This window comes from Nuphar pumila, chromosome 15 (genome assembly GCF_984573655.1).
Source record: "Nuphar pumila chromosome 15, dmNupPumi1.hap1.1, whole genome shotgun sequence".
NCBI classification, from domain to species: domain Eukaryota; kingdom Viridiplantae; phylum Streptophyta; class Magnoliopsida; order Nymphaeales; family Nymphaeaceae; genus Nuphar; species Nuphar pumila.
The window spans coordinates 83,813,629-83,840,210 of record NC_143263.1 but is presented as its reverse complement, the minus strand read 5'-3'; the positions used below and the strand labels follow the sequence as shown (position 1 = coordinate 83,840,210).

At 36.2% G+C, this 26,582-nt stretch overlaps 1 protein-coding gene across 5 annotated transcripts in view; it reads right to left on the bottom strand.

Annotated features, from left to right (window-relative positions):
- The window catches only part of LOC149815818 (uncharacterized), a 64,311-nt gene extending 41,999 nt beyond the window's left edge, over positions 1-22,312 (bottom strand). For 4 of the 5 annotated variants that reach the window (XM_089988688.1, XM_089988689.1, XM_089988687.1 and 1 more), the window contains exons 1-6: positions 21,991-22,306; positions 21,780-21,896; positions 21,521-21,649; positions 18,272-18,448; positions 18,015-18,155; positions 6,009-6,194 (exon numbers count right to left, since the gene is read on the bottom strand). In XM_089988688.1, coding sequence (XP_089844814.1) covers positions 6,009-6,194; positions 18,015-18,155; positions 18,272-18,448; positions 21,521-21,649; positions 21,780-21,896; positions 21,991-22,254 — 1,014 coding nt within the window. In that variant the 5' untranslated portion in view covers positions 22,255-22,306. Of the gene's footprint in view, positions 1-6,008; positions 6,195-18,014; positions 18,156-18,271; positions 18,449-21,520; positions 21,650-21,779; positions 21,897-21,990 lie in introns of all 5 variants that reach the window. The other variant, XM_089988686.1, reaches the window with a different exon arrangement.
- Between the last annotated feature and the right edge of the window lie 4,270 nt (positions 22,313-26,582).

Genomic DNA, 26,582 nt, shown 5'->3' with positions numbered 1-26,582 from the left:
TCATAAAAATATTGAAAAAATGAAAAATACGAGTATTTTTCTCCAATAATGGAGACAGGTTTTCTCCCCCTTTGTCATAGACAAAAAGGAAGGGATCAGAGTAAGAAGTTATTACAGACCAAAATTAATTAAAGTTATTACAGTAAAAAAAGATAAATTATTACAGTCCAAAAACAAATGAGTTTATTCCGAATGTGGAGAGGATTGAAGTGAACGGGTGGCTTGATCTGGCTGGAGGGTCTGTAGAGTCTGCTGCAACGATGCTTGATTGCGAAGTATGCGATCCTGAGAACGCTGGACATCCATCAGTGCAGAGAAGTAATCAAAGTTGGATGTTGGATCTTCTTCATCAGAGCCGAGAGGGTGCAAGGACCTTAGATTGAAGGAAGTATCATTGAGGACCTGAGAGGAATAGAGGATAGCTTCATTTTGAAGGGGTACTTTGAAGTATTTTAAAATGGGAGTTATAAAACACCCGAAAAAAAGAGGCTTGAATTTTTTATAGCGAATAAAAAGGGCGAAAAGAATGTCGGACCAATTTATCTGATTAGAACAAAAAATTGCATAGAGGAGGAGAGAGATTTTTCTTGGCACTAATCCCTTGCGTGGAGGCTTGGGATAGATATTGTGGAGAAGAATCTGGGCAAGCAGTTGAGCATGAGGTTGGAGATTCCTCATGTGCCAGGGAAGGTGTGTGCAGTTGATACAGAGAAGAATTTTTCGAAGTACCGAACGGTCGAGTGGTACTATGTTGTCTAGGTCTATGCCGGTGGAAGGAAGATTGAGAATTCTGCCTAATGAGGAAGCATTAAAGAACATCAGGCGTCCGCGTACTTTGGTGGTGATGGTAGTTTGCTTATGATCAGAGGAAAAATTTGTGTAGAAGAGTCGGATGCGTACTTTGGTGTAAGTACAATAAATGCTTTGAGATATCTCTACTAATGCCTACATGCCCATTAAGGTCATCGCCGATGAAAAGCCTTTCTCCATAAGATATCCCTTGTACTACTCCATCTAAACCTTCCCAAAAATTGACGCTTAATGGAATCATCTAAACCTACTTGAGGTGCATAAACACTAATAATATTAATAATATTCGTACATAATACTAATTTAATAAGCAAAATCCTATCACCCTTCCTACGGACCTCAACTACATTATCTATAAACTCACGACTCATAACAACCCCTGCTCCATTCATATTCCTATTTATTCCTGTATACCAAATCTTATATCCCCAAGGTTCTATCACTTTTGCTTTCTCACCTACCCATTTGGTCTCTTGTAGACATAAAATATCATTTTTTCTCTTACACATAACATCTACTAACTCTACCAACTTACCAGTTAAAGACCCTATGTTCCAAGTGGCTAACCTAAGTTTATGGTCTTGGACTAACTTCTTTACCCCCACCTGCCCAACAAAGTGAGGGAACCCTTGCCTATTTGACACCACACCCGAGCGTCGGTGTGACGCGTCGCTTCTAGGCGACGACCTAGAAACCGTTGCCCATTTATCACTGCCTCCGGGCCCATAGAGTACAGCGCGTCGCTCAGTAGGGAACGCCCTAACGAAATTCTCATACCTATATATTTATATATATAGGTATCTCTATATATATAAATATATATATATTTAGCATAATACCCGAAAAGGGTATTCTTGTAATTTCCAATTTTATGCATATTCCACTTGGAATATGCTTGTATTTTTCATTCTTTATCTTTTCCTTTCTTTTTCTATTTTTCCTTTTTTTTATGTCTTATCATCACCTTGGGGGCCTCCCAATAGAGTCGTTGGGGGCCCCCAACTGTCACATTTGTGATCGTTGGGGGCTCCCAACGACTCCTTTGGGAGCCCCAAGGTGGTTCCCTTTTACACTTGTATAAATAGTGGTGTTTCCCCATTGTATTTTCAAGCTTGAGAGTCTCAAGCATTGCTCTCTTTCAATAGATACATGCTTTTGTGCATGTTTGCTTATTTTTACGCCTTTGTGCGTATTTGTTTAAGTATTGTGTGAGTGCTTTTGTGCACATCTTTCTCAAAGTATTTGTGCTTGTATGCATATTGTCTCTTTGTAGACATTTTCACAAGAGGTGAATAACGAGCCAATAGCTTGAGCTGGGCTCGAGCTTTTTTATTATGTAAATAAACTTGGCACAAGCAACATTTGTGCAAACAAGGCAACCTCATCCTTAATGAGCTCGTAAAGCTCGATCAAGCTCATTAAACATATGTTCAACATAAATATTAATATATGCATTATATAATGGATGTATAACCTGAACCATTGATTTTCAATGAAATCAACATTCCAACTGGTTAAACAAAACACCCCAGCTCCTTGACACGGTTAGCATTGGACAAACACCCCTTATGATGTCAACAAAATTATACAATTTCTCTTTATGTGATGATAAAACAAAATAAAGCATATAAATTCAGTGAATTATTGAAAGGTGCTTTCATAAATTAAGGCAACAAGAAATTTTTGAAGATAAATACAGAATGGAGGTAAAGGAAGACAATATGGAAAAAAAAGAAAAAGAAAAGAACAAGATGCAGAAAAGGAGAGAAAATGCATCCAAGGCCCATGATTCCCTCAAATCACTAACAACTTACAATTGGATGCATCAGACCTCTGGAAGAAACAAGAGAACTTGTAGAAGCAAATATATGGCAAAGAGAACCAGCAGTGCCCCCTAAGGTCACTCTTACTGAAGGGTGGCACTACGACCCAATTTATTTATATAATGACAGACTGCTAAAGTTAAATGAAATTTATAATGATCCCAGTAATAAGTGGTGGCATAATAAATTAAAAAAAATAGAACTACAACAGTGCCATAGGTAAAAAGTTCTACACACTTTCTCAGCAAACTGAACAAGGCTATCAAATAGGAATGAGTTCAACCAAGGACAGTGAGTATCTTGCTGAGATGACAGAAGCAATATTATCATGTTCATGTGCCAGAATAGGTTTCTGTTTAAAAGATTTGAAGTGTTTAAAGGACACTCTCAAAATTTAGATGCATTAATTGAAAGCCCATAAATTTAACAAATGGCTCATATATGACAGTCGGACACAGTCAAACCAGTTTAACACACAGTCAACATTTTGTCATTAACTTTATTTGTTTCCTTAAATCATCTTATTTATTTAGATACTGTTTGGATGACATCCAAAACCAGGTTGAAAACTTAGTTTTCAGTGCCAAACTAGGTTTTACATCCAGAAATTCCAAAGTTTCTTTCTAGTCTGATTAAAATAAATAAGAAAAATTACCCTTTTTTCATAGTTGAAATATTCAGACTCCTGGTGTGTAAGGAAAAAGTGTTGTTTGTGACACTGAACTAGACCCCGCGATAAATAACATCAGAATAAGATCCAATTGGGGACTAACCTTTTGTTTCATATTACTATCTCGATACCAAACAGACACCAAACCAAGTTCAGATAAACCTGATTTGAGGGCAAAACTGGGTTTTCAACCTAGTTTTGCAAATCATCCCTTCTTTTCCAACTTGGTTTATCGAGGGCTTAGTTGTCAAAAGTGCTAGTGGGAACCTAGACGAAAGACTCCTAAAAGGACTAGTCCGGGCCTAGGCAGGACTAGTCAGTCTAGGCAGGACCAAAACAATAAAACATCAAGAAAAGCAAAAATATTACAGTAAATAGTTGAATTTAGTAACAAACATATGATTGTAACTATGGATGAAGTGTGTAATTCAACTTAACATGTCGCAAAATTCATGAATTTATAAGAAAGAGAGAGAATGGGGGTTATCTTGCCCATGTTTTGTTAAGTCACTATTAGGTCCCTCTAAAAATCATAGTTTTTAGATGTTTTATGCTCGATCTGAACTGTTAGATGTGTCTATGTTTGTTGCTGAATGGAGAACATGTAATTGATTAAGCATCTTTATGTTAAAATATAGTAAACTTGTTATTGTATGTATATATACATATATATATACTATATATAAGGGTATTTTAGACTTTTTGCTCTTGTAATAGGGTCAGCCAATTAGGGGCTGTTATATAAATGTCCATTTTTATTTTTCTTAGTTTTGTTATCAAATGCAGCTGTTGGGACAGCCCAACTAGCCATTGGGCTAGTCCCAACGGCTATAACCAACCCATGTTCATTGTATTGTGCTTATTTAAAGGCACATCCTCCTCTTGTAAAGTTAATGTTTGTCTAAGCATTTTGTGAACTAATACAATCATATTTTTTTACTTTTGGCTCTCTTGTGAAGTGTTATTTTGTATCTCCTTTGTGGGATTATATGGTCCATTAGTGACCACTTTGTGTTTGTGATTAAAGAGATAGGATGAACCCCATTCTTATATATATATATATATTGAAAAAACAGATTTTATATGTGTGTGTGTGTGTCAAAACCACATGCATACATGGAAACAACAAGAATAAAAAAGAGGGAAAAAGGAAAAAAAAAGGAAAAAAAAAAAAGTGGAGGGGTGAGAGGAGAAAGAAGAAAAAAATAAGGAAAAGATAAGAAGGAAAAAAAGAAAAGGGGAAAAAGGAAGAAGTGGAAGGGAAAGAAAAAGAGAAGGCAAAGGGGTGAAAAGAAAAAGAACAGAAAAAAAAAATAAGGTAAAAAAGAAAAGCAAAATAAGAAAAAAATGAGAGAACAAAAAAGAAACTTATGGAAAAAGAAAGAAAGGAAATAGACAAATAAAATAAAAAAGAACAACTATGTCCCTACGACCTCAGCGGGGACAGCCTAGGTGAAAAAATATGGCCATATCGCCTAGACACATAAGCCTAGGCAGTGGCCCTGCGCCTAGCCCGCCTAGGCGGTACCTAGGCGCCGCTTTTGATAACTAAGATCGAGGGGGGGTTGTTCTTCACCTTCTTTTTCTCTTAACCCCTCCCCCGACCCCTATTGTGTTTAGCCATTTCTTGTAGACCACTGGCCGAAAAATGGCCAGACTAGTACCACCTGGCAAGGGCACTACCCATCAGCCATTTTCTTGCTGATGCCCGGCTGGAAAAGCCCAGAAACCAGCTTTTTTTTTAGTTTTTCTCATTTTCATGGCTTGCTGGAAAATGACCAGTCATGCTTTTTCACATTTTCTTAGCATTTTGGCATGGTCGACCATTTTCTGGCCAGCCATTAACTGGGAAATGGTCGTGCTGGTGCTATTTTTTTCTTTAACTTTTGGGTTAGCCAGCCATTTTTCAACCAGCCACCAACTGGAAAATGACCCCGGCTGGTATTGCCCTTATTGGGTGACACCAGCCCAACCATTATCTGTGATGTGGTTGGCCATTTTGAGCAACACCAGCCCCATCCACTTTCCGATGGGTGGCTGGCCAAAAAATGGGCAGTTTTTTTTATTTTGGTGACCAAAAAATCTGAAAACTAGGTTTTTGGTCACCCAAACAGCCTTAAAGGCTGGTTTTTGGCAAATTGCCAAAAAACAGGTTTTGCCCATGTTATCCAAATAGGGTCGTATTTTGTATTCACTTGAGAATGGGCAGTTTTTTCTATTTTGGTGACCAAAAAATCTGAAAACTAGGTTTTTGGTCACCCAAACAGCCTTAAAGGCTGGTTTTTGGCAAATTGCCAAAAAACAGGTTTTGCCCATGTTATCCAAATAGGGTCGTATTTTGTATTCACTTGAGTTCTTTTTCTTTTAAAATTTGTTACTAATCATATCACATTTCAATTTCAACTTAGTTTTATTATTTGATGCTCCTAATTATAGTGATTTAGATTTACTGTTTTATAAACATAAGCACACATACATACATTTGTGTGTGTGCACAGTCGTATCCTAGTGTCCTAATTTTTTAAATCATCACATCGTGCAATGCAAAGCGTATCTGCAACATGACCCATTCCCACATCCGTATACATATGACATAAGTTTAGGTACAAAGAAATTTACAAGAGAAAATGTAGCCAGACAAGCAACGAGTTATAACCAATATCACTTAAAGAGACACGGTGGTTATTTGAACCACTACACCTTACCTTCTTTATGTCACTATTAGCAAAGGCGAGAGCACCTACACCTCCACATGCATCAATAGGAAGAATCACGCTGTCCACATCACTTGCCAATAAACAGCCGCTACCCAAGGAACCAGTGGTGGCAACAACATATTGAGGTGCTCTACTTAGCCCAGCAAGTACACAAGGTAGAAAGGTGAATCCAATCTGCTAGACAGAAATAAAAACTCATCTAGGTAGGAACCACAGTGACAATGTCAAATATCAGAATATTCTTAATGTCTGGGAGCAAAGAAAGTAATTTCATTCTTCTACAGAATAGTGCAAAAGTTCTCATCAAATTAAACATTTCAGATGTATGATTTTCAGTTAAAGCTAACAGCTGGTTTAGGACACTGTGACATTTAGATAAGTTTCAGACAATATTTCCGATTTATACAACTAAACGTTCTCAGAAAATATGTGCAACAAATAAACAAAATTTCATTTGAAAATGTAAGCAATGAAAGCTCCCTCATCATTCTTTGAGAAAGTAAAAGAAAGCAGAAATATTCAGAACAGATTTCAAGGCACTTCAGCTTTTACAATAATTCACTACTGCACTCTCAAGGGGAGCGAGAATCACCCTGAGCATTATGGGAACAATATGCCACATTTGACATAGTCATCACCATGCTATGTAAAATGAGTAGTTTCCCCAAGCCCTGTACCCGTGTCAGCAAAGCAGAACAGTGATACTGGTATTGGCACTCTTGGGCATGGGTCAAATAGGTTTTGGAGCTGACCTAACCAATTTTCTATATGATTTATAAAGGATGAGGGGCATCAGAGGACAAAAATACTAGTGTTCCAACAATTTGGAAATGACAAAGTTGTTCATCGTTGGGTTGCAGGTCATTTGTAAATTTGTTTTTAATTGTTTTAGTTTCACGGAAAACTACCCGGGTGCGGCGATGCAGCACTTTAAAAAAACTTGGGTGCGAGGGTGCGGGGAGGATATATATATATATATATATATTAACAGTTTTAGGTTAACACTGTGTATTTGTGTGCATTTATATATTTATATATATAATATAGATAAAAATGGACTTGATTAGGGTTAACTGAATCTACTTTTGGATAGAAATGGACCTCAGTGTGGTTTACTTCACCTAACACAAAGGAAGTTGTGTCCAAGTGTCGCAACCGCCTAGGTGCGAGTGCGACGCAGGTGCGGTGCCCTCTTAGAAGAATCCATGTGATATAGCCCGTCATGAACATTTGTCCTGTAAAATGTCCGTGTTAATTAAAAAATTTGGTCAAATACCCATTACTGCTCTCTCTCTCTCTCTCTCTCTCTCTCTCTCTCTCTCTCTCTCTCTCTCTCTCTCTCTCTCTCTCTCTTGGTTGATTTGGGGTTGCTTCCTTTATTGGAAATTAGCATAAATTTGGGGGATTTGGAGAAACTTTTTGATAAAGTTGTTTGTGGTTATCTGTAACCATTAGCAGAGATAATGAGGTGTGACTCTTCAGTGCTTTTTAATCCCACTTTGCTTTATGTTTAAAGTAAACCCCCACATATGTAGCTTAAAACCCATTAATTTGTCTGTGACAGATTTTTTGCATTCTGTTTTCATTGTGATGCCTCTTCATGGAGGGTGGTCCTATTTGTCATGTGGGTACTGGTAGAAGACAAATTTTCACTCCATGCAGACTTGGTCTCCAAAATATCTTTCACTAGCAGGTGGCTTTACTTGGATAAAGATGCTTCTTTGGATTGTATTTTCCTGCAATGTTTTAGAGAAAGTTTAGTAAATGCTCACTCTTGAATGCTCAGCCAAAGTTTCTCAGGTCTCTGTTTAAAGAAAATTATGAACCAAATTGCTTGGCATCAAAGGAAGGTTGCATGGTTAAAGGTGTTGAATTGGTGATGCAACGTACATAACACTCAGTTTTGGTTGGATCTTTGGATTTAGGAGGAAACCATCACCATCATCTTCCTGCACCTTTTCCATACAATAATAACATGCAAGATCATGTTTCAATCTTTTCTGTAAGTGTAGATCAGAAACCATATTGAAGATGCACATCTACAATTAAAATAACTTGAAGAGATGGACATAACGTAACTATTATGCAACTTCCGGTTGAACCTTGATATGGCTGTCAATGTCTATAGGAAGAAGGGTGTCATTGTTTCCATCTTTTTCCAATGCACGTCGTAAAATTCTGATTGATACTTGTTGAGCTGAAGGCCACTTGGAAATAGGGCCCTTCACCTAGAGCATATAGGTTTTTCTTCATCTCCAACAACAGATCACTTCATTTTGATAACATTCATATGTTTTTTTAATTGTCTTGCTTTTGCAGTATTTGAGTGCATATAGATGATTATTACTGGTGTAATGAAATACAAAATGCACAAATAGATACCTCTTATGGGCTTACAAACATACAAGAATGTGCACAAATACAGGACCTCTTATGGGTCAATACTGAAATGAAATGGGGATCTTCGAAACACGTGCTTTGATTAACAAGAGCAAGTGTCAAGAATGACAGTAAAGCACAACCCTTAAAAAGGGTATAACTGGAAACAAAATAAAAATAAAAATGTATTCTTTATTGATATGAAAAACCAATTGCTTAAGAAGCATTGGGGTGAAATACAAGAGGGGCTGCACCCCTTTATATACACAGCTGAAAGAGGACTCAATAGAGCTGTTGGGCACAGTCCAACAGCTCTATTTAGAGCTGTTGGAATGTGTCAGTCCAACAGCTCTATTAAGAGCTGTTGGACTGTGTCAGTCCAACAGCTCTATTGCTAGTCAAGTCTGGACAGGACTTGACTAGCAACAGTCATTCTAGTTCAAACTGAACTACATGACATAAAGACAAAAAAATAAAAATAAAGGAAAAAAAATACAGAAAAGAAAGAAATTAAAAATGTATTTATATATATATATATATAATAATATAATATTATTATATATACATATATGTACAGTTTTACATTTTAACACTCTCCCTCAAACTTACGGTACAATGAGCGAAAGTTTGTCTAAGAGAAAGTGAAATCGGGGAGCAGCGAGAGGCTTTGTAAAGAAGTCTGCTAACTGATATTCTGAAGTGACATATGGCAGATCAATTATCCCGTGTAGATATTCCTCTCTGACGTAGTGACAATCCATTTCGATGTGTTTGGTGCGTTCGTGGAATGTTCTGTTACTGAAATGGTAATCTTTTCATTTTGCCGAGAATACAATCTTTACAATCAAATGATTCAGAGTTACAAAATTTTCCTAGATTTGGAAAATGTTGGATTTTGGCTATATGTGGGTGACCAAGTCTCTTATGCCACAGTTCCAACTCTATTTTTTGAATATTATAACAAAAAGCTTTCTTCGGCATTTCCAAAAAATCCATGTAATAGAGTCCTCCTTCTCTATGGCCTTCCCCAATCAGCTTGCCTGACTGGCGATCCTGTACCCAACAACCATGAGAAGAAAAAGAAATATTACACCCATAATCAGAAATTTGAGATACAGATAAAAGATTTAAATTTAATTTGGGAACATGTCTAATTTCTGGAATAAAAAAATTTTTTGTTTTATAAATTTTTTCAAAATTTCCTATTCCTTCTATTTCAAGAGAAGTCCCATCAGCAGTAAAGACCTTTGACACACTTGTTTTATTTTTAACACATTTGGATAGACTTTGATTATTTGGGGTCATATGAAAAGATGCACCAGAGTCAAGAAGCCAAGAAATTTTACCTAAATCAGAAAAAGATGAGGCTGTTGCGCCGGTTGAAGCTTCAGATGAGGAAGAGGCACCTTTGATGAGAGGCTGAAGAATCTCCATTAGTTGGGCCAAGGAAACTGGTGCATCCTGATCTTTAGGCTCCGATCCAGCAATTGCAGCTCTTTTTTTTCTCAGCTCCTTAAGTTTGGGACATTGTGGTCTGTAGTGTCCCGGTTCATGACAGTGATGACAAATAACTTTCTTCTTATCATAGTCACCATTTTGTCGGTTAAAGTGAGAAGGCCTATATGATCGAACATGATTCCCTGGTCTAGACACGGCTAAAACGGAATCATCTTCAATTTTTAAAGAACCTTTCCGGAGACGATTTTTTTCCATTGTTAACTCTTCAATAGTTTCAACAATAGAAGGAATTTTTCCCCGGTGAAGTAGGGTCGATTTAGTGGTTTCAAATTCCGGCCTTAATCCAGTGATAAACTGGTAAAAATGTTCAGCATCGAGTTGTTTCTGACGAAGCTCGATGTCTTCGGCACAATGCCACTTTGGTTCTAAAAGGGAAAGTTCTTCCCAAAGTTTGGACAACCCATTGTAATATTCACGAATAGTTTTGTCTCCTTGTGTCATCATTCGAACTTTTTATTGGAGGTTGCACACGTGTGCAATATCTTTAAGGGAATACATATTCTTAAGGTATTCCCATGCCTTATCGGCATGATCAAATTTGGCAAGACTTGAGCATTTTTTAATGTCAACGCTATTGATAAGCCATGACATTATCTTCGCATGAGATATTCTCCATTCTTTCCATTTCTTCTCGTATGAGGCAATAGCCTTGATTTTCTCTTCTTCCGATAGAGGGACCTCTTTATCTCCCTCCTTTTTAGTAAGAGATAGCTTAGGTTCCGAATCGGAACCATCCACAATCCCCCATAAGCCTTTTCCCCATATATGGTGCTTCATGATTGAAGCCCATGTTACATAGTTCGTATCGCTTAGTTTCATAGGCATGATGGTGACTTTATCATTGTCATCCATCGATTACAAGGAGAGAAAGAATAGGGATAGAAGAGAAACAAGAAGGAAAATGAGAAAGAAAGAAAAAAAAAAACAATACAACAAGATGTGAAATCTTCTCCAATGAAGTGATAAAACACTTCTCTTCAAGTGGCGAACACTTTTGCAAACGGGCACGGAAACCGATGCAGCTTTTCCTCAAGATTTAGTACTTCCGCGGCTCTGATACCATGAAATGAAATGGGGATCTTCGAAACACGTGCTTTGATTAACAAGAGCAACTGTCAAGAATGACAGTAAAGCACAACCCTTAAAAAGGGTATAACTGGAAACAAAATAAAAATAAAAATGTATTCTTTATTGATATGAAAAACCAATTGCTTAAGAAGCATTGGGGTGAAATACAAGAGGGGCTGCACCCCTTTATATACACAGCTGAAAGAGGACTCAATAGAGCTGTTGGGCACAGTCCAACAGCTCTATTTAGAGCTGTTGGAATGTGTCAGTCCAACAGCTCTATTAAGACCTGTTGGACTGTGTCAGTCCAACAGCTCTATTGCTAGTCAAGTCTGGACCGGACTTGACTAGCAACAGTCATTCTAGTTCAAACTGAACTAGATGACATAAAGACAAAAAAATAAAAATAAAGGAAAAAAATACAGAAAAGAAAGAAATTAAAAATGTATTTATATATATATATAATAATATAATATTATTATATATACATATATGTACAGTTTTACATTTTAACAAATACAAAACACAATTACAAAGCCACTTAAGGGCAAGAACAACACATAAAAAATATAAAAATATTATTGGAGAAATGCTTGAGACAAGCATAATACAAGACAGGAGAGAGATACCTTTATATAGGCAAGAGGGACCCCAGAGAGTTGTTGGGAGCATCCCAACGGCTATAAATAGAGTTGAGTGATTTAGTAAATAACCACCTTTGATCACCGAAATTTATGGTATGATCACCGAAAGTTAAATATAGTTAAATATATATACTTATATATACAACTTAACACTCTCCCTCAAACTTACGGTGTGATCACCGAAAGTTTGTCAAGTAAGAAATGAAACCAGAGAGAAAGAAGCGCTTTTGTAGATAAATCAATCAGCTAAAATTTCAATGCTACATAAGGCAGGATGATAGTCTTCTTAAGATATTCTTCACGAACATAGAGGCAATCCATCTTGATATGCATAGTTTATTCATGAAATGTGTGATTGCCGGCTACATAAATGACGTTTTTATTGTCACAACATAACCTTGAGCGTGATTGCATATACACCCCCATGTCGTCCAACAATCTTCTAAGCCACATGATTTCAGATGTTGTGATAGTCATGGCACGATACTCAACTTTTGTTGATGATAAGGATACTTTCTGTTGCTTCTTTCATTTTCATGATACCAGTGAATCGCTTATAAACATGCAAAACCCTGTAGTTGAGCATCTATTATTAGGATCTCATCTCCAGTCATAATCAGTATAAGCAATTAATTCAAGTGGAAGGTAGAAGATAACAAAAGTCCTAATAATCCCCATAAAAACACTCATGTGTCCAGTTGTAGGAGAATGCTAAAACTGGCTTGTTGTATGCACTACATGAGAAATGTCAAGTCGGGTAATTGTTAAATAAGGCCCCAATCATTTGTCAATAAGGAGTGGGGTCTTCTATTTTTATCTTTTCATTAATTTCTTCATGAGTGTTAAGCCTCTTTTCATTTGTAATTTCAGACTTTTCAATAATCCCAGTGGCAAACTTGAATTGATTTAGTAAATAACCACGTGTAGAGTATGTTACCTCAATTCCCAAAAAAAAAATCTAAGGAAACCTAAATATGTCATTTCAAACATTTGTTTTAAAATACTTTTAATACAACTAACTGTAATGAGATATTGTGGAAATATAAAGAGTGCTTATAAGCACTTACAACAATGAATAAAAGAGACAATATCACAAATCCACTAAGGGACAATACAAGCACAAGCCTTTAAGAAGGCAACAATATAAAAAGCCTCTTATTGAAAAGAGAGAGAGCTCTCAAGAATGAAATATATACAAGGGGTTCACCCCTATTTATATAAGAGGGAGAGGAGAGAAAGGAAGGCCAAAGGCCTCAAAAGGAGAGCCCAAAAAGGGGCTCCCATGGAGTCGTTGGGAGCCCCCAACGGTCACATTTGTGACCGTTGGGGGCTCCAACGACTCTATGGTTGGAGCCCCTTTTGGTCCTTAAAAAATACAAAAAAGAAATATACAAAATAAAAAAAGAAAATTACATTTTAACAAAACTCAAAAATAGTTGTTTTCTAAAACAACTATGTGAAATTATAAAAATACCCCTATCGGGTATTGATGTAATATATATATATATATGAGGTACATTTTAACACTAACTCCTTGTTTGTCTCCTCAAGTAACGATCATGTCATCAATATAGAGAAGAAGAATAACGACGCATGTATCAGATTACTTAACAAACATAGTATAACGAGATTTAAAACTGAGTTTAACCATAACAGAACTAAATCTATCATAACAAACCTTAGGAGACTGCTTCAAACTATATAGAGCCTTTTTTACATGAAGAACCTTTGTTGCCAAAATTTCATATCCTGAAAAAGGATCTATGTATACTTCTTTAAAATCACCGTTTAAGTGCACAAAGCAAAGTTGAAAATATTGTATTGTTACGTGTATCGATCAGGCCCAAAATAAAATACATATTGTATCGTATTATATCATAAAAAACATAATTTTTTAACAAAAAAAATCTAAAATTTTCAAAAAATCAAAAACAAATAGCAAAAAATCTATTAAAAAAACATGGTTGGCATTCTAGGAGCTCGGTATCGGATCGGCCACATCCAACTCAGTGACTCAGGCGAGTCAACTCAGTGACTCGAATGAGTCATGATTTTTATATAATTTTTTAAAAATAAATTATAAATATGCAATTTATAACACAAAAATGCACGCATTATTACTAAAATTAACATATAAGTGTGTTTAACAATCCTCTCAAAAAATCATATAATAATAATATAACATTATACAATTATAGAAGTGTGTATGTGTGTGTATATATATTTGATTTATATAAAGTTATTTCGTAAATATAAAAATTGAGTATATTAATTTTAAATAAAGATTTCTTATATATATGACAAACATATGTAATTTCAAAGTTTCAACGTTTCCACTTATAGAAAAAGAGTAACCTATATTTATAGGTAAAAAAATACGATAAAGAAAAAGAGAAAAAAAATCATGATTGGAAAAAACAAAATGGAGTTAAAGTTGAGAATCGTGATTGGCAAATGGAGCGAGGGATATTTAAGAAGCAATTAAAGGAAGCATGCTTAATTGTGTATAGGGACGGTGCCTAAGTTTATTCAAAATAATAATTTAAAAAGAAACTACCTAAAAAATTGCCAACTACTTGCATCCACAAAACTGAGGTCATTAAAAAAGGTCAAAAGTCATCCTTAATTGGGCCTAAGGAATAGTGCCTAACGTTTTAAAATGAGATGGACCTAATTAGAAAATCAAACTTTATAAAAAAGTGTAAATTGCATGCAAGGAAATAAGTGGTCATTAAAAGAATGTCTAATTGGGTGTAAGGGCGGTGCCTAAACATATTAAAAAAAGTAATTAAATTTGTTGCTGAAAACAAAAAGTAAATGGCATTTTGCGGACTCAATCGAGTTGCAAAAAACTCGGTCAGCTCGGCCAAGTTTCAACTAACTCGAACAAATCAGAATATGGACTAGGTCGAGTCTAGACCTAACTGAGTCCTATTGTTTTGCTGACTCGGTTAGGTACCGATACGAGGCAACTCAGGCGAGTCACGAATTGACTCATTGAGTTTTCCAACCATGAAAAAAATCATAACACATGAAACAATGATAAATTACGGAAAATACAATCATCAAATCACATATGGAGTATTTATGTCTCATTTTCGTCATACATATCCTCCCAAGGTTGTACATACCCAATTTTGCCTCACTCATTTCTTTTTCTTGTCCTTTTTCTCTCAAACTAGTGAATAATTGTTGGCATTGCCACTTAACAACATTCGATAAATTTCTTGATATGTAGGCCGCAAGAGAAGTGTCTCAGCTAAATGATGCTTTAACCAAGAGATATCACCCGAAAAAATATCATGGCAATACTTGCACTCGATTTTCAATCAGTTTTCACTCATTACTTGAGTGCCCTATTGCCATGTTGGATCATCTGATGACATCTTTCCCCAAAAAAAACTCAATAACAAGTAAAAAATAGGGATTTTTTAGCTTAACTCACTTCCTTGAGTAGAAAAATAGTGAAAATACACTCTCGAGCAAACCGCAAAAGCCCTCTCCCTTGCACACGGATCGGCCCCTAAATCGCTCTCACGACTCCTAGGTGTTAGAGGAGTGTAGAGCCTGATTTCTACCTTGCTATAAATCTGTAATTTTTATAATTTTCCCAAAATAGGTTGCTAGACTCCTTGTATTTAAAGAGGGCAATCTATCTTTTGTAAGGTGTGTGTATTTCAATCTTAATAATGGATCTCAGTGCAACTGTAGACTTAAGCAACTCTTGCCGAACCACGTAAAATCCTTGTTCTTTGTGGTTGATTTTTTCTCTTCTTCTCATTTTTGTTTCTTCGATCTATCGATAGTGCAATATATCAAGACTGTATTGAGTTGTTCCCCAACACTAGGGTGCATGGATATCCCTCTAATGGCCTCTAAACAAATGAGAAAATCAGCCCTTAAGAGGTCGTTAAAACCAAAAAAAATAAAAAACAAGTTTCAGCCCTTTTTAAAGTGTGTTGAAGGTGTATCGTACGATACGGTATGATACAAGGGTATATTGCACAATACACTAGATATGGATACGATACACACTTGTGTCGCAATACGAGTGTGTATTGTATCGTTGTTGCTCATAGTAATTGTATGCATTGTACTGTAGACAACATTGGTGCAAAGGTTTCATCATAATCTATACCATATTCTTAGGAATAGTCTTTGGCTACTAACCTAGCTTTATATTGTTCTATGGAGCCATCACTCTTAGTTTTAACCTTTTACACTCATCTACAACCTATGAACTTTTTTCCTTTTGGTAGATCTTTTATTTTTCACGTATTAAATTTTTCTCAAGCTTCAACCTCAATGTTCATGACATCTATCTATTCAAGATGATTTTTGACTTGTTTATATGTACTGGGTTCGAAATAGGAGAATATTTTCGCTAAGCAAGCTTTATATTGAGGGGAAAATGACTCACTGGACACAAACTTATATGGGGGTCCATAGTCTCTAGTGAATCTTCTAAGGGTATTAGATTCATGTGACTCAAGGTTAGAATATCCTTCTAAGGCACTAGGCTGACTATCATTACCTCTTCTTCTATATTAAATAACTGAAGGTTCACTTCCATCTACATCATTGTTCTCATCACAAGGAGTATTTAGTTGAAGTTTTCTATTCATAGTACCAATACTGAAAGAATCTTATTTCTAGGAAGCAACTCAAACAAAAAGGAATAATTACTAGCTTTCTTAGAAACATTTTGATCAAATGAACTTTCTTTTTCCAAAAATGTCACAATTTTAGAAATATAGAGTTTATTATTTTTTAAATCATAACATCTAAAACCTTTAACTCCGCTTGTGTATAACTGTTTAGTTATACACTGTCGGTCCCAAGCCCGGATAAAGGAGGAGGGTTGCAGTAGGCCTGTGACAGCCCGCATAAAAACTTAGTCATACCCTATGAATATGAACTAATATGAGAATTTCGTTGGGGCGTTCCCTACTGAGCGACGCGCTGTACTCTATAGGCCCGGAGGCAGTGATAAATGGGCAACGGTTGCTAGGTCATCGCCCGGAAGCGACGCGTCACACCAGCGCCCGGGTGTGGTGTCAAATAGGCAAGGGTTCCCTCACTTTGTTGGACGGGTGGGGGTAAAGAAGTTAGTCCAAGACCATAAACTTAGGTTAGCCTCTTGGAACATAGGGTCTTTAACTGGTAAGTTGGTAGAGTTAGTAGATGTTATGTGTAAGAGAAAAATTGATATTTTATGTCTACAAGAGACCAAATGGGTAGGTGAGAAAGCAAAAGTGATAGAACCTTTGGGATATAAGATTTGGTATACAGGAATAAATAGGAATATGAATGGAGCAGGGGTTGTTATGAGTCGTGAGTTTATAGATAATGTAGTTGAGGTCCGTAGGAAGGGTGATAGGATTTTGCTTATTAAATTAGTATTATGTACGAATATTATTAATATTATTAGTGTTTATGCACCTCAAGTAGGTTTAGATGATTCCATTAAGCGTCAATTTTTTGGAAGGTTTAGATGGAGTAGTACAAGGGATATCTTATGGAGAAAGGCTTTTCATCGGCGATGACCTTAATGGGCATGTAGGCATTAGTAGAGATGGATTTGAGAGTATCCACGGAGGCTATGCTATAGGAGTAAGAAACGAAAGTGCAGAAAGAATTTTAGATTTTGGTTTGTCCTATGATATGATCTTTGCAAACACCGGTTTAGGAAGAGGGAGTCTCACCTAGTAACATTTAAAAGTGGGGTTAATATGAGTCAGATAGATTTTTTCCTACTTAGAAAGAAAGATAGGGGTTGTTGCATCGATTGTAAGGTTATACCGGGAGAAAGTGTAGCTACACAACATAGTCTTAATTTTAGATCTTAGAATTAGACAATGCCGCAAAATAGATAGACATAGGATAGATCCTAGAATTAAGTGGTGGGCACTGAAAGGAACTAAACAAGGAATGTTTGTAGAGCAGGTAGTTAATGTTTGTGTGTGTGTGTGTGTATGTGCTTGCATGGATAAGGGGGCAAGTGTAAATAAAGGAAAACCACTATGACGGATTATTCTTGTGACATAGTCTACCAGCTCAGTGCACTGGCTTGTGTAAAAACATGAGAATCCTTTACAAAGAATACATGTGCAAATCACAAAAAAAATGTGTATAGGCACCCGTCTGTGTGTGCTTACAAACATGTGCAAATCATATTATTTGCCCTGCTTATAAGGCTCGTGATTCTCTACAACCAAAACAACACTAGATAACTTGATCAATGAATTCTAAAAATCTCAAACAGCTTAGGCTTGGTTCAAAAAAGAGAAGGCACCAATCCTGCACAAGGAAAAGCAGGATGAAGCTCATCAAAAAATTATGAATGGACTAAAATAACCATATTAATGGTGAACAGGATATTAACCTCTTCAGCAGCAGATTTGGGGCATAATGTGGAGTCAAGTGGCAGAGGCAACAATGCAGGAGCATGAGCACATGGGATGCAGAACTTTTCTACAACTAAATGGCTGATGATTGCTTCAACCCCAGCCAATGTATCAATTCCCTACAAAAAACAGATGTAGCAATCAACTTTAGATAGGTCATTCACTTTAATTATTGGTCAATATAAGGAGATCAATTATAGAGAAGAGAAAGTATTAATGGCCCTGAGCTTGTAACCTTTCCCTGTCGATAATCAAAGAATTCCTCCATATCATCATCAGGAAAGCGGCCCACAACTGCAATGGCATCTATCTGGGAAGAGCTAACCAGTGTCTCCACAGCTCTCAATAAAGAACCAGGTTTCCCAATCTTCCCAGTTGATTGCCCTGACTCTGGATCAATCCATTTCTCAACCTGTCAGCAGTTTTTAATCTTATAATCAATGTTCAAATGTAACAGAAATCCTTTTGACCATATTGAGATTCAAGAAATTAGGGCAAATAGAACAAGAGAAAAGTGAGAGAGAAAACAATAGAACTTTATTAGCTTGAGAACAAAGAGCTATTCTACATAAAAGGACGACCCCACTTTTTGGTTACACTACAAGAAAAAAACTGTCCACCCTATAACTTCCTATACAAATACAACAACATTGCTCATTAAATAATACATGTACAACATTGAAAGGGTAGCACAAAAGAGCACATGCAAGTAGTAATACAAATGATACATTAGCATATTACACTTCTCAACAGATCACTCACTTCATTACTGTTCCCCATTTTTCAGAACTGAATACTAATGTCCAGAGAAGCATCATTTCTAAATGAAATACTTGAGCAAACCAACTAGTTTAAAGCAGTGCTTAGGATTGAACGTGTCTTCATTGTTCATTTATGAAACAGCATAGTATGTTATTTTGAGAATTTGCTATAAATATAATGTGATTGGAGAAGCACTAAACATATGATTGGAAAAAACAGTGCATTCCAACCTTCAGCTGCAGTGAACTGCCATGAAAGTTAACAAGGAAATACAAAGGCCTATTATTTCATTGAAACAGATGTCTCAGGCACCTAAGCAACTACAGCTGATTCATATTGAATGAAGCCTAGAACAAAAAACTTTCAAGAAAACAAAAGCTGTAGCTAAGTAACAAGGAAATGAAACAAGAGTACCCCAGATCAACAAACGCAAGAACATTAAACTATAAAACCAAACAAATGAAAGAGTGAGATGTGATAAGCAGTCGATAGCATGCACAAACAAATGAATGCAACAGAATTGTTACGGAAAGCATCTTTTTACATATCTAGAGAATAAGAGGAGCTAATAAGAGATCCAAAGATATACACTGACAGAAATGCTTTTATTATCACTAACAAGTAGGAGCATCTGTGCTTCCTCTCTTACCTTCAGATATATACCCTATTGACTTCTTAAATATAAGGTTATCTGGCCTCAGTTCTTCCAGAAGACCCAATAACCTCATCAGGAAGGGGTGGTGACTTTAGATATGACATATAGCAGTAGCTCACAAGGTGCAGTTTTCTATTTGTTTGATACAAGTGTTTGAGATCATGAATATTTTGATCACTTGCACGTGTGTGTATGTCAAACTTTCTGGTTGCGTTGTATATATGATCAATGTTGTGCATGTGTGTGCATGTGTCTTAACAAATAAGGAATCAGATTGCTCTTACAGTTCTGTCAGTCCTATATAGGTTATGATTGGCATTTTGCTTCTGCTTCTTCCATGGTAGCTAGTTGTAGATCTAGAAACGAGCAACCTTTGTCGATAAGTTTCTGTGGATTTAGCATGCGCTACAAACAGATAGCCTAACATAAGACAAAATTTTACAAACCAAATATTGCTTTAGGTTTCTCCATAACTAATTTAAATCCTGCCATGACCAATTGATTTTTCCACCATTAACAACATTAATTGAAGCCTGCATGTATTCAGTATTAAACGAGATAAAACCATTAAACTTTTAAAGTACAAAAACCAGTGCAGGACCTTAAATCTAAAATTCTTATTAAATCAAGCTAAATAAAGCCACATGTCAGCTATGTTATCGTCCTTCAATAAGGGTGGCGACAGCATTGCCCCATGTTATTTAGCTTGCCCAAACTAAAACTATTTTTGTTCATAATTTTAAGAGTGAACAACCCAAGCTCGCAACCAGCATGTACCCATAGCATTAAAGGAATGGTGGCATTTTTTCTTTCCCGATCATCATTTCTTTGTTTCACCTGATTTCTGAAATGCTACACTTTCCCCAAAAACAAACAATGGGTACACTAGGTGGAAAAAAAACATAAAACAAAACAATGATGGACAACTGCTCCAGTTCAAGTATGTATTGATTGGTTACAAATTATAGAAAAACTGTACTTTATAGTTTATCCTATGTAGTCAAAAATGCTAGGTGGTGCCTAGTTGGCAGACCCCTAAAAAGACTAGTCGATGATTATGCGGGACTAGTTGGACAAGTCAGTACCCCAATTAAAAAATAAAAAAGTATATAAAATATACCTAAAAATATGTTTAATTCTTTTAGTAATAAGATGTTTTCATCTCGCAAATACAAAATTACACATGCTTTTACAAAATATACATAACCAGCATATACATATATAATTGCCCACACACACACACACAGACATCTTTTATATATTTATATATATATATATATATATATATATATATATATATTTTTATATATATATTATTTATACGAAAGAAATCATCTTGTCAGCCTTTCAAAAAAAATCATAGAAGTACAGTGACACATACATACATAAATAACATATTACATAATAAGTAATACTGAACATGCTTTCAGACTTTTATAGAAAATTCACAGAAACTCACACATATATACAAATAAAATAACACACACACACACACACACACACACACACACACACACACACACACACACACACACACACACACACACACATATATATATATATATATCACTTTCAGCCTTTAACAGAAAAATTCATCAGAAACAAAGTAACACACATATATATAAAAAACATAATCAATTAAAATTAACTGTGCATGATTTTAACGTTTCACAAAAAAGTCCCAAAAACACACGCACACGCACACGCACACGCGCACGCTCACACACATATAATATTATCAATATATATAATTAACTAAGCATGTTTTCATCATTTCACGGAACAAAACACATGAACATATATATAATGACTAAACTTTCCTTACTCCTAGGTGAGGGCAGCTTAGTCGCCTAATTCAAAATAAATACTTTTAAGGTACCCACCTAGTCGGCGCTTTTGACAACATGGCTTTATCATGAGTGCAAGCACCTCGGTGCAATCTCTCACCATTTGGATGGACAATAAATTTCCTGTGCCTTTTGCTAGTTTGATGAGATTGCACATTTGATTTAGCATTTCCTAAATTAATAAAATGAGAGCATTCAACTTTGGAATCTTTGCCGGTACCTGAAGAGGGGCATCCGTGATAACATATTCAACAACGGGCAAACCGAGAGACGCTCTCGTTGCATCAGCAACCTGCAAATGACGAACTCGCAGATCTTCCTCGATCCCGGCATCAAGAACTAAGCCGACCTGAGGGCAAAACCTGAAGAAAGATAATAAACGAGGAAAAGTTTGCAGCTTTTGAAACACAATTCAAGTTTCTTGTGCATCTGTTCCAACCATTTGACGGTGCAAGCTGAGGAAGGAGTAAGTTAAGCACCTTGTTCTGGTGGACGGGTTGCAGCCCCCACAAGCCCCGTGCGAACATGTCAAGGGCGTAGCCTTCGACGTACCACACGCTTTCCATCGGCCAGTAGAGCATCGCGGCGTTCAGAACCTGTTGCAAAGAGTAAAAGACCTCTCATTCCTCTCACCAACCAATCCAATCGAGACGAGAGGAGAGAAAAGGGTGGTGAAGAGGAGGAGGAGACGTTTGGGTGGGAGATGAGGTTTTCGACGACGGAGCAGAGGGCGCGGGCGATGGGAAGCGCGTCCCCAGCGAAACCGCCGATGGAAGCGCCGACGCCAGTCGGAACGATCATCACGCTCGTGTAATCCCTCCTCCTCCCAACCCGCCGAGAGCACGACCCAATCGGAGTTGTCGGCCGCTTTGTCCCACGGAAAGGGAGACGTCGTCGTGGAAGAGGGAGTCTGAGGGAGGAAGGAGAGGAGGAGATGCAGAGAAGGGTCGTCATTTCCCGCTCCCAAGCTTCTTTCTTCCTCCCGATAAGCTCTTTTTCAGTTCCCTCCAAGTAAAATTCGTGGGCGGGTTGGTCCTGAACCATATATATATATATATATATATATATATATATATATTAGAAATGGAATATGTAAACTGGTATTTACAAAGATTTTTATTGGTTTATTTAAAAAAAAAATCAGTTTTACTAATGTTATCTGCTTGGCTTTGTAGAAAAAGACTTTTAGATCATCCCACTCCCATGTATAGATCTTTTAAGGTATGAAAATCAATTGGTTGGAATTTTTGTAAATATTTAAGCATATAAAATCATATTTCTTGATCTGATCCAATAGTCAATTCTAAGCAAATGGACCACGCTGAATGCATCTAAAGTGTTATGTTTGTAAAAAACCTATGAAAACCTAGGTTCATACTAATTTACATATGTTCTCTCTCTTTATATACATGTAGTCACTGAAATAAGAGAAGGGAATATGAGAGTTAATGTGTGAACCGGAAATTTCTTAGATTTTTTGTTCTTTTCTACTGAATCTAAGCGTACTGATGTGATCTACATATTTGGTTTTATAAGAACTTGTTCTTGAATCATCAGATTTGATGCATAAATGAGATTTTTCAAGGCTTTAAAATCAATGACGGGTGATCTTCATAAATATTCAAACATTCAAAAATCACATTTTTCATCTAAAATCCGCCATTCATAGTTGATTCCTAGCAAATTCACTGCCAAGCACATCCACATTGTTGGATTTGCAAAAAAAGTGTTGAAAATGCCCATATTTCTAGTTCTCATATTTCATATGAGAATTAAAAATATGGGAATTTTCCACAAATGAAGAGAACTAAAATATTTGCAGATTATGAGCAATTGATTTTATAGTCTTAAAAAAATCTTGTTTATGCATCAAAATGAGGTGATATTAAGAGCGGGTTCGTATACAACCAAGAGTGTAGATCACATTCGTATGGTTAGATTCAAGAGAAAATAACAAAAAATCCATGAAAATCGTGGTTTTCAAATTAGTTCTCATATTCTAAGTACTACATATAGTCACTGGAATATGAGAACCCAAATATAGGCATTTTCAACACTTTTTATACATATCCAACCACGTGGATGTACTTAGCATGGTGAATTTGCTAGGAATCAACCATTGGATCGTGTATTTTCGATTAAAAATGTGATTTTTGAATGCTTGAATATTTATGAAGATTATGAGCCATTTATTTTAAAGCTTTAAAAAAAATAACACTTATGCATCAAAAGCAGATGATTTAAGAGCCAGTTCTTAAAAAACCAAACATGTAGATCACATCCATATAGTTAGATTCAAGACAAAAGATAAAAAAAATCCATAAAAATAGTGGTTCACACATTAGTTCTCATATTCTAGTGACTCATATACAAGAAAGTATTTGCTACTATAAGAAACTAATGATCTAGAAATCATAGGTGCAAGTTACTCAGTCCAACCAACATGGTTTGTTTGCTAAGGATCAAGCCTTGGATTGTGCTTTTCTGATGTAAAAATGCAATCTTTTGAGTTATGAAATTTTGTATATTAAAAACCTAATTACTTGTCATAATCACATGATTCCAAACAAGTTTCTACTAAACTAACCATGTAAATCACATTTGTAACATTTGATCTACAAAAATAATAGAAAATTTTGAAGAAAATTTTGATTTATACTCGATAGTTCCTTACCTTCATTAGTAACCAATATTTACCCTATATATATCCAAACTTAGAAGCCTCTGGCTTCGGTCCTAATCCCATCTGGCAATATTATATAACAACTTTCCAGTGCAACGGGATCAGACATGAGCCAGATCGTATCAGATATGAATCCAAATCCGAATCCCAAGTTTAAACAGTTAAACACAATCCGGATCCTAAACCTATCCAATCTGGTATGGCTGTTCTGAGTCTAGAATGCATGATGTGGCCAGGGATGCAAATGTTTTGGATTCAGTTCACATGACCGTTTAGTTGGGTTTCCGGGTAGCCGAAGTGGATCCGATCAATAATCAGATCTGGACTCAGTTTTGTGTTTTGCACTTGGATATGAGTTGGAGAACTAATAAAATCCAGATCTGATTTGAATCCCAATACATGTAATTGTTAGAATTTAGGCCATGTTTGAGTGCCGGTGTTGCACAGTAGATGATCTGGGTGACAAAAGTGGAGAATAAAATGGGTGATGAAAGTGGAATCGTCAACGCCCTTTTTAGCCTGTGGTTGAAATGGCTAATCTCCACTCCCATCTCCCAAATTCTGTTTCCAAGCATCAATTAGAGTATCTGGGGCAGCTAGAATTTATTAATTAAATTCCCCATCACCCTTCCCATATCCAGCTCCCAAACAGCGCCTTAAGGTAGTCAGATCCAAATTCAGACTGATGCTCTTCCAACTTTGGATCTAATTATGATAGACCCAATTAAGCCGGACTTAGTAATATGCCCAGATCCGACCCACATATATCCTTTACTTGATGTGGTAAAACTGGAACTGGTAAAAATCATTAAAAATAAACTTCTTACATGTAAGAGATGCAATCACATTGGATTTCATCCTGAATTTGAAGTAGTTTCATCCAAAAGGCCAATCTGAATCTGAAAAGAATCCGTGTGTGAAATTATGAAACCGATTCATATGCACATTGGCCACTTGTTTTAAGGATATTTTACAGGAAAATGATATGCCAAATTCAGATCAGATGTCTGACTATATCTGATCCGTTTGCACCCCTTTTTTTCTTTGGCTTTCGCCGAGCTGCTAACAATGTACTTGGTGAAGCAACAAGGCATGAACTTTAACTGAACAAAATTCAACAGTAAAATCCTAATGCAAGAGACCCATATCCACTGCAATAATAGGGTTCAGTAGAAAGACAAACAACTTTGCAGCACCAACATCCATGTATTTTGCAAACTTGGCAAATGGCAAAATTGCTTAGATATTCATAGTTCTATAAACCTAAAACAAAGCAGCAGCCATACAACAAACGAAGCATATTCAGGTGTACATGAGAAAGCTCTCACAAATGTGTTACTGGTTGAGATAAGACTGGTATAACAAAGGAACTTAAAATTGGCGACAACTTTATAGGTGATTATTTTGAAGAAATATTAGGTTGCACAAGAAAAGACCTAAGAAACATTTAAGAAATGTTAGTTGTGGCTTTTAATATCTCCAAGAATCTCAAAAACCTGTTCAACTTTTCTAGTAGCCTTTTCATATCCGAAAATAGACAGTTGCTTAAAATGGTGATCAAAATTAGAGAGTTGCAAGTCGTTTGGTTATGTTTAAGGCTAACTATACGGCTGTGAATTCTAAGAGGTTTTCAAAAAACATGTTGCTATTAGGCATTTTTTTTAAAGAAGCCAACAGTTGTTTTAATATTATTTTAATGGTTTTAACATGTGTCACGTTTGATTGACACCAAATATTTTTTAACCGATTCAGAACGATTCACTTGAGAATCGGTATCAGCCAATTCAGGGCTGATACCGATACTGACAACATTGGTTTTCCCAAGGTTTGTCAAATTAAAATTTAAACGCCATAACAAAATCATGTTATATTCATGTATTCATATGAATGACATGAACATATATTGAATGTTCAAATGAGCGGCAAAGTATCACATTCTTTGAAACATTTTCAGAAATACCACAGCATTTGCAATCATAGTTTCAACAAATTATTGTTTTTGGTTTGCAATTTGTCAACAGTCAACAGCTTGGTGTAATTCTTAAGACATAGGCCAATTTCTGGTTGAGAAAGATGGTTATAAAAGCTAAAGAATTGAAAAGTCTTAATTATCACTGCTAGGTAGAATTTCTCGAGATTTTCTTTCTACTTTGGTATAATGCATCAAAAGGAAATCAATCATGCCGTTCATTTGACTACCAGCACCAGGAAGTAAGAACACATTGAGGTGGATGCGCTTGAATGTAGCATTTTCTAAGCTACTGCAGATCATTGCAGTAACCCTCAAACCTCCAATTATGCTTGTCTAAAGGAACTTGTCTTACCAACTGCATAACAAATGACGTGATCAATCAGATCATCAACCAAATGCCTTCATTGACTGCTTGGAAACTGCTTTCAAGGTGCAGGATCAAAACTCACTATTGGAAATCATAAATACAAAGCTGTCATAGCATAACGTTACTGCTTATACTTTTCTGCAAACTAAACAGACAAGTCCTTCGGATGTCGAAAAGAGATCAGCTTCAAACTGCACGCAGCAAAAATCGGGACATCACAAAAGCCATCAACCAAGGATTCACAGGGATAAGAGAGCAAA